The sequence below is a fragment of the Patiria miniata genome, unplaced genomic scaffold (genome assembly GCF_015706575.1).
Source record: "Patiria miniata isolate m_02_andy unplaced genomic scaffold, ASM1570657v1 HiC_scaffold_19, whole genome shotgun sequence".
NCBI classification, from domain to species: Eukaryota; Metazoa; Echinodermata; class Asteroidea; order Valvatida; family Asterinidae; genus Patiria; species Patiria miniata.
Genome location: NW_024037057.1, coordinates 13,296,832 through 13,313,008, shown reverse-complemented (window position 1 = coordinate 13,313,008; position 16,177 = coordinate 13,296,832). Strand labels below are relative to the sequence as shown.

At 38.7% G+C, this 16,177-nt stretch overlaps 1 protein-coding gene across 1 annotated transcript in view; it reads right to left on the bottom strand.

The window, feature by feature from the left end:
- Positions 1–262: 262 nt before the first annotated feature.
- The window catches only part of LOC119725846 (kinesin-like protein KIF21A), a 60,382-nt gene continuing 44,467 nt past the window's right edge, over positions 263–16,177 (bottom strand). Inside the window, exons 22-29 of the mRNA XM_038197438.1 lie at positions 9,584–9,704; positions 8,181–8,383; positions 7,973–8,071; positions 6,994–7,110; positions 3,911–4,044; positions 2,223–2,403; positions 1,711–1,872; positions 263–434 (exon numbers count right to left, since the gene is read on the bottom strand). Of these exons, the coding sequence (XP_038053366.1) occupies positions 278–434; positions 1,711–1,872; positions 2,223–2,403; positions 3,911–4,044; positions 6,994–7,110; positions 7,973–8,071; positions 8,181–8,383; positions 9,584–9,704 (1,174 nt within the window). The 3' untranslated portion in view covers positions 263–277. The remainder of the gene's footprint in view (positions 435–1,710; positions 1,873–2,222; positions 2,404–3,910; positions 4,045–6,993; positions 7,111–7,972; positions 8,072–8,180; positions 8,384–9,583; positions 9,705–16,177) is intronic.

Below are 16,177 nucleotides of genomic sequence, written 5' to 3'. Positions count from 1 at the left end.
TCCCCATCCAGGAGTACATTGGGTGCCTGTGAGGGCAGAGATGATTTTTGTTATTGCTGTGCACCGAAATGGCATCATCGATCTTTATACTCCGCAGGGAACTGAGATGGTATTTGCAGCGGCGTATCTGTGTTGAACACGTCTTAAGTTTGGTGAAATGGAACATAGGATGATTCCTGAGTTAATACGAGTTACGCATCTTAGCATTTCGTGAAATCGGCCCCAGCTCATACAATATTCAAAATGTCGGTGCGGAACAAATTTGTTAAGGCAAAGTCTAAAGTCGCAATGAAATGAGGTATGGCCCAGCCTTTACCTTGATGTAGTGATCTTTGGATCCTGCAAACACATAATCACAATCTTCCTGGGTATCCACGGCAACGCACATAATGGCTGCCGAGGGTCCGCCAAAGAGTTTGCAGATGGACTGAAAACTGTGGGGAAAAAAAAAATCCTAATTTTTTTCTTACTTAACTGAAATGCTTTAATAAAGATGTGCAATGAGTAAACTAGTGCATGTTGTCCTAACATTAGGCCACAATTGATTTGTGTGTTTACGTTAACCCAACCTACCTGGATGTTTTAGGTCAAAATGCCAACCTTAAACTTTTTTTCAACATTTGGCCACAAAATTTAAAAGAGTACACATGTATACTATGCATATTTTGAAATTTAACAAAGTCTTCACTGTGTGAATTTTTTGTGTGTTATTGGTTGAAACACAAAAACAGATAACACAGAATACAGTTAAAGGAACCACAAAGTACACCACCTACATTGTTGTAATTATAAAAGGATCTGCAGACAAACACAAAAAGTTACAAAGTAAAATTATTTTTAAACGTATATTGTACCTACCTGCATTATTTTTAGGGTTTTACCCTAATTTTTAGGGTTTTACCGTAAAGACTATTTCTTTTTTTCTTGGCTATGTCAGGAACCAGACTACCATGCATGTTGATGTTGGACAAATAATTCAAAATTGGTCAAGATATTTTGTAACAACTAAAAGGTACCGGTAGGCCATATTTTATTTTGTTTGGGTTCAAACCCAAAATTGAATAACTCTATACTTTTTTGCTTAGAATAATAGCAATTTCAGAATAATATCTTCTTTTTTTTTGGTGGTAAAACAAAAATAGCAAGACAGTGTATATCCTTACTGAGATACATTATGAGAAAAAAACATATGGTTGTATCTTAGGCCAAAAAAAAAGTCTCCTCTGTAGTCATGCACGTCGGCAAAGTTTTTTTTTTTCAATGCAGGGATGCCAACTTTGCAGACTACAAAATAGTAATGATTCTTCCTGCAAAGAGTAATGCTAATGTAAATACATACAAATGTAGGACAACAGTCAAGTCTAAGAGTAACCACAGTATTTTTCAGAGTAACCACAATGTTGGCGTATAGGACAGCTGGAATTTTCAGGAGTGGTAACATGCCTCAAAATCCTAATGAAGATGATGTCTAAAAACTGCCAAACTCACTGGTTTGACTGGAATCCTGCTGCTGCACAATTTTAACATGTTTTTAGGAGGGGTTACGTTCGAGTATAAGCTTTATGTGGCCCCTCTGGACACCCATATATTTTGCACTAAATTAAGTCGGGCACCATTTGCAGTCATCAGCCAACATTTGAAGAAAAAAAAAAGTTCCCCACCAGAAACCGGAGACTTTTTTTTTTTGCCTTATGTATATATTGAACTCACTTGGTCAGTGACCAGACTCTGATGATGTTCCCTGCTGCAGCGTATAGTCTGGTGCCAGTTTTGTTGACAGCGATATCATTGATTTGTGTCTCGCCTGCTGGCATGGCAACGGTGCGTGATGAACTGCTACCAGCTGCACTGTCTAAGACATGTCCTGAGGAGCTGTATTCATACACAACCAAGAAGTTAGACTAATTCAGTAAGACGCAGATTTGTATTGAGTCCTCAAAACCTCAAGACCGAGTCCGATTCTTCATTGTTGGGTCTGAGTCCAAGTCCAATGATATTTAATTCAAGTTCGAGTTCTCGGTGGCGAGCCAGAGACCGAGTCCTTTTGGGCCTAATCCAAGTCCTTTGAGCTGAGTCCAAACCTGAGTCACAAGTCATGAATGTCGAGATTCGAGTCAGAGCTGAGTCTGAGTCACAAGTCATTTTAAAAAGGGGGGGGGGGGGAAACCTGACCCCAAACTTTTTGCAAGTTATCACCAATAATTTTTGCGTTGACCCCTTACCTTAATGTTTTAATACATTTGCTAGGTTCCCTGATATCCCACACGCGTATGTATGCTGTCGACACACTGAACACCAAGCCTCTTTCCTCGCTATATCGGACGGTACCAACATTGTTGGGATGTCCAGACAGGGTTGACAGTTCTTGGCCAGTCTCTAGCTTCCAAATCTTCACTGTTCGATCTGTAAATTATACCAAAAAAACAAACAAATAAAAAAACCAAAACAGTCATGTTGATGATAAAAATGTGAAGCAAGTGCAACACTTTCTACTTTGTCTTCGCCATCAGCATGGATACTGGACGTATGGTTGTAGACCAGTATTCACTGCCATAGACTCTATTGATAATCACTCCCACTTCCAGAAATTCGGGAAAATACAACTCTCCAAGGTGTTTGAGACAAACATCGAATTAAAGCTTATTTCATCATCATTTCATAATTTCATTATATGGGTAAACCAATGGCTTTCGGGTGAAATGTCCATCCAAAGATTAACATCCCTAAAAGTAGTCTTGTGGCCCATCGCCATTTTGATAAATGATGCCTGTGCTCCACTGCAAAATTTTAGGGCTCTAAATTTCATCCAAATTGAATAGAAACACAAGCTTGCAGTCGTGTTTAAGGCTTCCAACCTTCTTGTTTACAAACCCTTCAAGTTCATGGCCCACAAAATGCTCAAATAGCAGAGAATTTGAGGGCATGCAAATGGTGATTTGGTCGGTGAGGCAATTTGGGCCTACTTACCAGCCTGCACCCTTAAAGACCTTTCTTTCATTTGTAAACATTGGCCGCCATTTTGTATGGGCTGCCAAAAGGGCATAAATCCAAGCCATGGTTGGTAACAGATTTTGCCAAAACTTGCATCTTTACACACACATTATGTAAGAAAGAAGTTTTTTTTTTAAAGTTTTGGTAGTGTTTCTTGCTTATTATGTATTTACTCATATCTTTCTTGTAATGAAACTGAGGATTTCCATAAGTGCCTTGATCACTGTAGCTCGAAAGCCTGATGAAGAAGCCCGTAAGAAGTAGAAAGTGAGAAGAAATGTCAGTTTTAGAGATGGGAGGAAAACCCCAGCAGAATATTCTGGGGAAAAACCCACGGAATCAGGTAGGGACTGAAAACCCAATCCACATGAGGACCAGGGCAGGACTCAAACCCGGGCCACAGCAGTGGAAGACGAGGAAAGTAACCACTGCGCGAACCTGACTCCACAATTACAAATGAACAATCCAATGACATTTTTGGAAACACAAAAAATTAGTCTCTAGTTTTGAAGAAAAGACAAGAATGTTAAAAGACAAAGTCTCAATTTGGGCGATTCACAATGCAGTGCCCCACCAAGAGTTGTCATGGAGAGTCAATTTTTCAAGTTTACGGTTGACAAAACATGACCTATTTGAAAGAGTGTCAGTAGACAACTTGAGCTAATTTGTTCTAGATTGGGGCATATGGCGTTCTGCCCCTTACAACAAACGCCATATTGATAAAAGAAAAGAAAGGAGCAAACATATACTCGAATCATACCCTTACGAAACAACTGACTGGAAAAACAAACAATTTCAAATGCACCTGCGAACTTGTCGACCATCTCCCACAATGCACTGGGAAAAATGAACTCTCCGTGGCAAACTCTTGGTAGCGCACTGCATTGTGAATCGCCCAAATTCTAGACTTTTTCCTTACCTTTTGATCCACTGAATAGGAGGTCGTTTGTAGCTTGTACGGACAACACAGCTTTGGTGTGCCCTTCAGCAGTGTATGTACAGACCAACGGAGCCTTGCCTTGTGGTTTGGCTGCAACTGGATTGATTATTCCTCTAAAAATAAAGGGAAATAAATGTCATTATACAAAATATCTCCACAAGAAAAATAAAGTGAGCCGTGATGTGAACAGCAAAATAAGTGCTTTTCACAGTCCACCCTTTTTATGAGAGTCACCCATCGTCAGGCCCTTTGTAAAAAAAGGTAATATACAACATTTGCTTTTGCTGTAATTTTCAGAAATGGATGGATTTGGAGGTTACCTTTTTTACAGCAAATAGTGTTCTACTGACCTCTTATAAAGTTTTGTGTCCGTAAATGCCGTATGAAAATCCAAGAAAAGAAATGTTGTTCTCACAGTCTGGTTCCCTGACCCTACTTCAGCCAAAACGGAGCAAGTTATAGACATCAGAGAATTGTCAGGTCAGGGAACCAGACTAGTTGGTTCACACCCATTCACGGACGTGTAACCGATTGCAAACAAAATATGGACAAACTAAATTTGGTAAATTGAGGGCAATATTCGAAAAGGTAAGTCAGTTCTTCCCAACCGTGGTCGGTTGACCATCGTTGGAAATTGATACAAACATTTCACTGTTCTTGAAATGGCAGTACACCAGATGCCATGATTTCACAAGGATGCTTGAGACTGTTATTCATTTACAGTCAAGCATGGTAGATGTACCGATATGTATTTCATAATAATTTGGTAATTTTGTTTTTTGATGTTTGCAAATTTTGTATATCACCTTATTTAAGGGCCACTCAATGTGAGTGCTACACAAAGAAGTGATAGAAAACGAAATGTAAGAAAAAGGGGAAAAAATGCTTTGACAAAACTAATAATAATATAATAATTTCAGAAACGATTTTGGACCTTCAAAAAGATACACAAGCACAATCAAACAAGTACAATGTACAGTATCACAACTCAACATCACATTGGGAAAAAAAATCTCAAAAAACAGACAAAGCAATGTATGACTTATTCATTAACATATTCCATTAGGCCAAAAAAAAAAAAGTCTCCGGTTTCTGGTATGGAGCTTGCCCCAAAAGTGGTGCGGCGACGCGGCTTTTTTTTTTTTTTTTTACCTGGTTTTTTTTTTTTTTTTGGCTTCAAATGTCGGCTGATGACTGAAAATGGTGCCCGACTAAACTTAGTGCAAATATATGGGAGTCCAGAGAGGCCACATAAAGCTTATTCTCGACCATAACCCCATCTAAAAACATGTTAAAATTGTGCGGCAGCAGGATTCCAGTCAAACCAGTGAGTTTGGCGGTTTTGAGACATCATCTTGTATTGAAAAAAAAACTTTTCATTTTGCCGACGCGCATGGCTATGGCGACGCGCGCGCATACCAGAAACCGGAGACTTTTTTTTTTGTGGCCTTAATAGGATTTTTTTTTTTTAATAAATTCAAATTCTTTTCTTCATAAAGCTGCGCACACATTTACCTTAAGTAAGATACTGTAGGTACTCTAGCAATTTTAACACAGAAACATTTCAAATGTACAACAATGCAGAGAGCATACATGTATAGTATTATGCAATACATGATACATGCAGCTGAAGGATAAAGCAGACATTTCTTAAACAAAAAGGTACACAAGACTTACCTGTTGAAAAGAAATAACAGCACAAATGTAATTATGAAATGTACACAATGTAACAGCCTTCTACTCAACAATGCGCATGTAATTTAAACAGCCAATGAGAAACAGCACCAGCACACTGAACACAAGTATGGGCAATGTACAAACACTACACATGTACATGTATGTATATCTGCAAGACGGCAACAAATTAAATGGAGAAAAGAATAAACGATGCACGATAATAAAGAGCCACTATCAATCAATGTACAATCCTCGTCATTTCTTCGTTTAAACATCTAAAAGGCTCTTTTGAGTACAAATTAGGACAGTGATTTGACTTGTCTGTCACTTTATGTAAAATAGATCAGTGAAAATCAAAAATACTCCATGCATACGATTCTTTGTTGCCACTTACTCATCATCCTCATCTGTTTGTTTACTGTAAGGCGTTATTGGGAGTAAAACGGAATTAGTGCACTTGACAGTTAAATATACAAACTATATGAAATTTGTACAAATTCCTTTCAAAAATTTGAAATTCTCAGATCTTATAGATGAACAAATTGTGTCTTAATGTTATATAGATCACTTGCTTTCATGCCTCTAAATCTTGCTTGAGCAAAATTTTTACCTCAAATTGCACAGTACATGTACATGTAAGTAAAATTTCATCAAACTCTAAACATTCCCGTTCATAAATCTTGAGTTTACAGGTCATCCCACAAACAAACTTCTTCACCATGTTTACTGAAGATTGAAGAAATCCGAACAAGTACCCAATTAAGGACTGTGTCTTTCGAATAATTTACTATTCGATTATTGTAACTCAGACTTGATCGAATATTCAAATACTCAAACTGCACAGATTAAGTTTAACATGCAACAGCTTAAACTTGCCGAAGATAAGGATTTGCATCTGCAAATTGACATAGAAATTATTAAAATATAAAGACTGCGTAGCAGAATGGCTGACATTTGACAGATTTTATAGAGATATTTGAGCTAATGTTCTTCATGGAAGCTTTCAATCATGGCAAAATGGCTTTGGACAAAAGTGTGGCATTTTCAAATAATAAAACCATGCAACTAATATACAGTTAAATTTGAATATTTCAATTTAAAACAATATTCGTATATATTCGGTTGCAGGTCGAATATTTGAATATTTGGTACATTCAGCACAACCCTAACCCAATTAGAAAAGCACTGTAGCAGCTTGAGATTAGTGTAATCTGGTCTCTACCCTAACAGGTACCCATCTACACTCCTGGGTGGAGAGGGAATTGTGCTGAAGTGTCTTGCCCAAGAACACAAGCATCATTTTCCCCGTCAGAGTTCAAACCCATGTACCATAACACACGACTCAGACAAGGTAGCCATGGCAATTAAAGAAAGACTGGACTCACCTTCCATTGCGAGCTGCAGCAGGTGAGTTACTCTGCGTGAGTCGTGAGAAGACGTTATCACTTCGGCCTTTTGTGGGGGGCGGGGAGCTGGGCGGGGAGGGATCCGGGGTGTGCTCACTACAGAAAGAATAAGAATCACACACGATAGCTTCAAGCAGGAATTTAAAACACTATGAAATGTTGCATAACACAACACATGAGTGATTTGAATGATTCTTGTACTAAAAGAAAGCTCATTCGTTGGGCTTTCATATCCTAGATTTTGAAAGTGCTACAGGCAAAACTTCATTCAAAAATTGGTCCTGCCATTTGAGGTTTTTTTTTTTTTACTCATAATGTGATTGTGAGACAAAATTCACAAACTACTCAGATGGGACTCGATATCAATGTAGTTGATGTAGTTAGTAAAGTTGCTTCATTTGATGTCAAAAAATTACCTTAAATTAAAGTCTTTTCCTGAGGACTTGTACCCAGACTATATTAGTTATCACGCGAGCGCTAGTGGTAAACGGCATAATGTAATGCGTCTGTGTCCCACGTACCACCAGGCCTAGTGGTATGTGGCACACATCAGACGCACTACCGATACATTTTCTGTGTTTCATGAGCGCGAGCGGGATAACAAATTTATCTTCAAGCAAACTTGACGTTCAGTAAAGTTTAAACTAGCACACTTTACATGAACCTTTTAGCGGTTTAGCGCATGCAGCTGGAATGTCGCTCGCATCTTTGAATAGCGCAATACACAGAGTGCGATACGGACTGTACAATTAGGTATAATATCACACTGTTTTTACCATGGATCGACCAATCAGGATCAAGGATTCAAATTTGCTTGAAGATAAATTCACTTGTCATGTATTGTATTATCGTACTTGTACCTACATGTACATAGACCAAGTCATGTACATGTATTGCATATTACTTGTACATGTACCTACATAGAGCTAGTCATGTAATGTTTAACACATGTACTTACACCGAGCTAGCCGGAGTGGAGTATGTAACTGGTTGAGGTTGATGTAGGATGGTATGTAGCTTCCTTCGCAAGGATGGAGACTCGATACGCTGGCCTGGCCTACATGGTTGAAGAAAAAAAACCCATAAGAACACATAATATATTTAGTTAGGTAATTTGGGGATAAATGCAAATGATCCTATACAGTTTTAATGAGATTACTCCTTACCTTGATAGCATGTCTCTTTCTCTTCTGGCTGCAGTCAATCTCGGTGGTGGTATGATGACGGTACCGGTATCCGACAGACTAGAGTCATCCCCCGATGGTTCATTAGATTCCATCAATGGGAGGAGGATAGTCGCATCAGCAGTGACAGGATCCTTGGGGCCTGCGTACAGGAGCTCCTCGGGTGTAGCTGTGCGACGTCGCGCCTGAACGAGAGGTAAGGTAAACATGTAAAGTCTGTCATGAGCCAATATGGCCCATCAGGCCGGCATTTATCTCTGGTTTCACTGCCACGAAACGACTGAGAATGTTTCTATTCCCCCCGGATGGGATGCCAGCCCATCACAGGTTTTCCCCTACTGATGCCGGTACCCATAAAACTCATGGGTGGAGAGAGGCAAGTGGGATTAAGTGGCTTGCCCAAGGACACAACGCATGGCTAGCAACAGGATTCGAACCCCTGACACTCTGATCATGAACCTTAACCACTAGGCCACACTCCCTCCGAGTGACAGTTAAGTACCGGTAGGATAATCCTGTTAACCCTAAAAGGGCCGGGTTATTTTGACCATCTCTCAGCCGGGGAGGGGGGGGGAGATTCTGCCCCAATAAGATCTCGGCCATCGAGTACGCAACATTTTGAAACTTGGTACATGCAAGGAGCAACTCTTCATATACATACCCAAGAAATTTCATGACTATAGGTCAAAGGGTTTTGGAATGATGGCTAATTAATTATTGATATGTACGAATGGCAATCCTGCTCTGTGTACACCACGTATACAGGAAAATTCAGTTATGAGCCGGAAAATTTTTAGCTGCGCGGCAACCTGTGGTCCAATTTTTATGTTTTTGGTATCAAAAGATGCGCAAGGCTCGAGGCTAAAAAGTCATAACAGCTCGGCCCTTTTAGGGTTAAGGGGACAATAGAGTCATGTGGTGTGGGTCTGGTCATCGATAATGACAGGTGCTGAAGGTGAGGGCCCTTAACCAGTTTTGAGCCCCAGGCCCCTTACTGAAATTTCAGTCCACAATTAAGAGGGAAAATCACAGTATTGAAATTTCATACCAAGGTCGTTGGTATTTCTGTATTTTGACATCGTTTTGATATTGCTCGGTATCAAGAAAATATAGTCACTATATGCAATATTATTAAAATATTGTCCAAACCTATCCCTCTATTTTCCCCAGTCACAACAAACTTCCAGAATTGTATTCTTTCATTTTAATACTCCTTGTTCGGGCCATTTCTATGGTGCGCGTGGCGTGTGCTCAACAGCTCCTTATATGGATCATATCAATTATCATGGTTCCCAAGCAACCCCCTCCCCCAGTACGATGGCCAAAATTAAACTAAAAATAATAATATTAAATAAAAAAAAATAAACAAATTAAAATGTGCTCACCTTATCCCTTGTTGTCCGAACCGGAATTTGAGAAGCAGGCATTGTGGGTAGTTGGTGATAATCAAAAGTAGGTAACGAAGCAGGGTTAGCATGATTCAGCAATGCATTCTGGGTACTAGCACTGTAGCCAATCACAAACCAGCATACACCAAAGACATGCAGGCAAATCCACCAATCACAAGGCAAAGGGGATCAGACCAGGGGAGAAAAGAAAACACAACAAACATACCGGTTAATACAAGACTCAGAACATGCATACAAAATACGTGTACAATGTAAGGTTTACGTGGTAAAGAAAATTGTGGGTAATAGTACAGTAAATGACACAGGCAGCACAAGACTAATGTATGTGATGTAGATGCATGGCTACCATACATGACATACCAGTACATGTATATGAATAGGCAACTTGTTCCCAAAGCTTCTCCCAAAGTTGCTGCCAAACCATTGGGCATATATACCGGTACATTGTATTGTAAGTCACAAGTGAGTCAGTCTGTGTGAGATACATACATGTACAAACCAGTCTGCATGTATTCACAAGTGAGTGACAGTCGGCCAGTCATTAGACAGTTGGGAAGTCAGTGAGTGAGTCAGTCAGTTAAAAAACAAAGGGGATACAAGGCTGGCCCCTCTCAGACCAGCCAAATAAAAAAAAGACATTTATCCACAATTCCCATAAGAGTAAAGTTCGGTACAGTACATTGTACTTTGCCATGAGTGCAACTGTGAGTCATCTTGCTAGGCGTAGCAGTACGAGTGTAAGGCCATTTTTCCCCCACAAGTACAAGTACAAAATTAATAAGAGTAATAAGGTCAATGAAGGTAAAGTGTAGGAGTACAAGTAGGAGTAGGAGTAGGAGTACAATTACAAGTACAAATAAGAGTAAGTGTAAGAGTACGAGAACAAGTAAGAGTACAAGTATAAGAGTACGAATATGAGTACTTTCCATGAGTACCAACACATCTCAATGAGTACACATAATTTTCTGCACACATAATTTTCTTATACAAGAAAATATATCTTGTTTCAAAAATTAGTTTCTTGTCATACACATTTCTAGGGAGTATGACAACAAAAAAGAGTTCTTGAAACAAGATACATTTTCTTTAATATGTTACGAAACGTAACAAAATCATGTTTAGCAGTGAACATGAGTTCCTCAGAACTTTTTGCTGTCAAGTTAGGCATTAAACACACCTAAAAAACAGTGCAACAACAAACAATCCTGAATATACCTCTAACTTTTTTTTAGTCTTTCTGCGTTAGAATATTTCATTGAGTATCGGTGCGAGTACTTTACCACAAGTACAAGTACATTCTCATTGGTGCGAAAAAAGTACCAAGTACAGTACGAGTTCTACAACAATGCAAACAAGTGGACACAACTTGTGTACCTACATGTATACTGGTACTTTGTCTGCACAAAATTTCTCTGTATACATTATGCATTTATTCAAATTCCTCTCTAGTTATAGTCAACATGCAACTACGCACATCGTAATATCGCTTCAATTATACGCATTTGTTACTGCATTTGTCATCATAAAGGCATACTGTATGTATTACATGATCAGATAAATATTGGATAGTGATGCACACTTTCAGAAAACTATGTTCTTCTGGACTGCATACATGTATACCGGTTACTCTCTTGCATAGTACATGTATGAGTGGTTTTAAAGAGGTTGTGGAATGCTCGAAGACATTTCCGTCATTTTTCGGGTATATGTAGCCTAAGGTGTGATGAAATAAAAACGACTATTGTTTCTGTCATGAAATGAGTACAAAAGGTACTTTTGACAGCTGTTTTTCAGGTCCTGTTTCGACCCGAACGTGCAATTTGTGTAAAAGTTGTCGTTGCGGGCAGCAAACAAAACACAGTAAATCGTGACGTAATAAACACTCGTATATGCTACTCTGCATGGGGAGTCCTGTTTGTTACGTCACGATTTAATGTGTTTTGTTTGCTGCCCGCAACGACGACTTTTACACAAATTGCACGTTCGGGTCGAAACAGGCATGACAGGACTTGAAAAACAGCTCTCAAAAGTACCTTTTTTACTCATTTTATGACAGAAACAATAGTCATTTTTATTTCATCACACCTTAGGCTACATATACCCGAAAAATGACGGAAATGTCTTTGAGCATTCCACAACCTCTTTAAGTATGGACATAACTGTATCATATGGGAAAAAGATGCCGAAATCTTTGTGTTGCCTATCGGTTTCCTGTCGGTGTGACGTCACAAGGGAAATGGTCTGTATGAACTACATGTACCGGTATACTGTACATAATTTCAAAATTACAAATTTGTATTGATTTTCCCTGAGCTACATTTAGAACTAATAATTGCACAATAAAAACCTACAATTATTTGTACGAAATTCCCTGATAAGGAGAAGTTTCATTCTTTAAAAAAAAATTAAAACAGGGGAAGACAGAAAATACATGTTTATAATAAATGTTATGTTTATATAGTATACATTTGTGTACATGTTGTATTATAATTAGCAAATATACAAAATTCTTTTAAAAAATCTCAAATTTTCATGCATTATTTGGTCCTGTACCAATAACCAATACAATTTCAAAATTACTACATTTTCCTTTCATTTGGATGATTTTCCAAGGGGCAGGCTTCATAAAATATAAAAACCTTAGGCATGTGTAGTGATATTAGGCCCCCCCCAAAAAAATAGCCGGTCTCTGGTCAGACCAAAGTTCCGGAATTGATGCGGCAACAACTTTTTTTTTAATTTTAATTTTTTTTTGCAAGCTTGGATTGTACAGACAAGGTGGGTACTATTTTGCATCCTCATTATACATTGGTGCCCTCCATCATTTGCCTTGGTGCAATTTCCCCATTCCTCTGTGCTCCTTGGTACAGAGATTTGAGGTACCACAGTGCGGCAATAGAGGTCGCTGTTGTAGCTACCACGGAAAATTTGAAGAAAAAAAGATTGACGCGCATGATCAAAATCGAGTCTCGTGCTGACCAGAGACTGACTACATGTGTATTTGTTTTTTTTTGCCTTATTCCAAATAAATCTGTTACTGTATGTAAGGCCAAAAAAAAAATAATTCGGTCTCTGGTCAGCGCGCGCGTCGATTTTAATCATGCGCGTCGATCTTTTTTTTTTCCAAAATGTTCCGCGGTAGCTCCAACAGCGCCCTCTATTTCCGCACCTCCTCAATTTTTTTTACCAAAGAGCACCAAGGAATGGGAAATTGCACCAAGGCAAATGATCGAAAGCACCAAGGCAAATTAAGGACACCAGTGTACATGAGGACACCAAAAAAGCAAAATAGTACCCACCTTGTCTGTACAATCCAAGCTTGAAGAAAAAAAAAAAAAAAGCAAAAAAAAAAAAAAAAAAGCCGCGTGGCCGCGTCAATTCTGGAACTTTGGTCTGACCAGAGACCGAATATTTTTTTTTGTTGGCCTAATGCTGGAAAATTATTTCTACCCTAAAATGTACTCCACACACAAGTACCCCCTCAACGGTTACAAAGGGAGAGTTGGGGGAGACCACTGGGAGGGACACTTGAATGCACAACCAATGACACCCGACACACATGTGAAGACCCTATAGGTTTGTGCACATCGACAATAACATTAGTCATGCGTACTGTACTTCACATTATGTCAACCGGTACCCACACCCAGTGGCAGCGCCATACCACAATTTTGGGGGCGAGTGAGAGGTAAAGAAATTTTAGGTTTTTTTCTTCGGGGGGGGGGGGGGGGGGAATCATTCTGCGCTTGGGGGTCGTTGTGCAAAACAATTCATTTATGTATTTACATGTACATGTATGTTATACATTTTGTATCACCCCATTTTAGGGCCATTTTAGATGGTTTCCAGTCTTTATTTATTCAGTGATTTTCTTGGGGGGGTGGGGAACTGGGGGGAGGAGGAAGACAATAAGCCATTTGTGAATTAAATCCAGAGTATTATCTGGTGCCCTGACTTGGCACATTTAAAGGGAAGATACAACATTTGCAAACATTACAAAACGAAATGACCAAATTATCACTAAATACCTTGCTGGATTGTTAGGGAATGACAGTCTAAAGCATCCTGTAAATCGTGGCTCCTGGTGTGCTGACATTTTCAAGAAAAATGGTATTTTTCCAACGCTGGTCGGCCGACCAGCGTTTGAGAAAACTGGCTTTTTTTCAAAACTGCTCCTAATTTTTCATAATTAGTTATTCCGTGTTTTCTTTGCAATTGATTTAACTGTGAAGGGGTACAAGCCTACTAGACTGACTCTCTGCTCTTACAATTCCCAAAAGTCTATAAATTCTCCGTTTCATCTTAAGTGGGGTCTGGGAACCAGACTACAAGAACATGAATGGTTTTCTTGGTTTTTCCAACATCTACAAGTCCAAAACGTGAAACAAGTCACTTTAACAACATTTGCTAACACATACTAATCCTCCAAATCCATTTATTTCTGAAAATTGCAGCAAAAACAAATGTTGTACATTCCCTTTAATAAACTTTGAATTTTCCAGACCAAAGAGACTGTTGCTATATCATGTGACTCAGGGCAAGCCTTTATGCTACAATGTAGCAACCCCCAAGCTCCGCAATGGTCTGGAGTCTTTAAACCATTCTCACCCATTGTGAACAGTGTACAGTCGAACACCTTTATAACAAGGTCCTTGGGACTTGACAAATTACCTTGTTACAACAGGTACCTTGTATTAACAGTATTGAAAAACAAAGAAAAACAAAGACTTGGGACCTAAATTTTTGCTTGTTATAAGCAGCACCTTGTATTAACAGAGCTCTTCTTAAAGGGAATATAATACATCATTTGCTTTTGCTGTAATTTTCAGAAATGGATGGAATTGGGGGGTTGGAAATATATAGCAAATATAGTTACACTGACTTTTTTGAGGTTTTGGGTTCGAAAATGCTATAAAAAAAGAAGAAAAACAATCGTTTTCCTGTAGTCTGGTTCCCTGACTCCATATAAGAAGAAACAGAGCAGTTTACATTCATTGGGGAATTGTAAGGTCAGGGAACCAGTCTAGCTGGCTCGTACCCGTTCATAGGTTTGTAATCGATTGCAAACAAGTGCGATGGTCAATTGGGGCCAGTATTTGAAAAAAATCCAGTTTTTTTCCAACGCTGATCGGCCGATCAGCGTTGGAAATTGATACAAAAATACCACTTTTCTTGAAAATGACAGTATACCGGGTGCCATGATTTTACAGGATGCTTTACACTGTCATTCACTAACAGTCCAGCAAGGTATTTCAAAATGATTTGGTAGTTTTATTTTTTGATGTTTGCAAATGTTGTATTTTCCCTTTAAGAGGGTTCGACTGTATTGGTGCTGAGCGTCTCTTATGTAACTATGCAAGAGCTTGCCCTGAAGTACATGTATGTGATATAGCAACAATGTCTTTGGTCTGGAGAATTCAAAGTTAATAACACGTGCCAAGCATTATGAGCAAGTCAGTGTACCAGGTGTTATTCAAATTTTACTCTCAAAGGGTATAGGTTATTCGCAAATGGCTTATGGGGGGGGGGGAGGGAGAAACCCCCTTCCCCACTCAGTTGTAATCCATTTCACTTTTTAGTTTTGACGAGAAGGCATCTGACTGCATAGAACATCAGCAGAAGTAGGACAAATAAGGCGATGATGATAACTGAAAACCAACTGTACATTTTTTTAGTATAGTCAAAATATTGAATCAAATTTTTAAAGCAAATTTGTAAGATTGTTCAAGTCCAAAGTTTATCACACCAAAAGGTGATAATGGATGGCGTCATAAAAAGTTGGATCGTGTCAGTCGGGGTCAGTTGAACAATTCGGATTATGAAATTAGAGTTCAGATCGTTGGAGTAAATAAGATTAACATAAGATTAACACAGGATTAACATAAGATTAACATAGGATTAACATACGATTAACACAGGATGAACATAAGATTAACACAGGATCAATGAGATCATGGTTGGGAATGAAAAAAAACAACCCAGATTTTTTTTTTGGGGGGGGGGGGGGGTTTCGGGATAAAATGAGTCGTTTTTGCAAATGTCGATACCATTGTTGGGCACAGAACCAGAATCAGAAAATGCATTGTGAAAAAAAAAAACAGTATCAATTTTTTTTTAAATTGAAAATGACAAAATTGTGGGTAAAACAGCAGATGAAAAAAAACATGTTATCAAATGTTGAAACATCAATACATAGATAGCAATGGGATGATAATGTATTAACATTCACATTCAAAACATTGAAATGATTAATTAATGCCATAATGCGTTATTCCCAAATAAGATCAGATTTGCAATGCAAAGACAAGTCAGTACCAAATATGTGAAAGACAAACGCAAGATCAAAACAGGCAACATGATGGCGATTGTTTTATGCCGGGCACGTTCACATACAGATGTTTGGAAATGTCAACGAACCGTGGAAGTTGAGAATGACAATGGATGAAAATGGCAGAAAGATACAACAGACACAATTTGGTGTAGGAAAAGGACAATACAAGTCACAAGAGAATCAGGAAAAGCAAAGGATGGGAAAAGTGAAAAAGAAGCAAAATTAGAAAGATAATATCA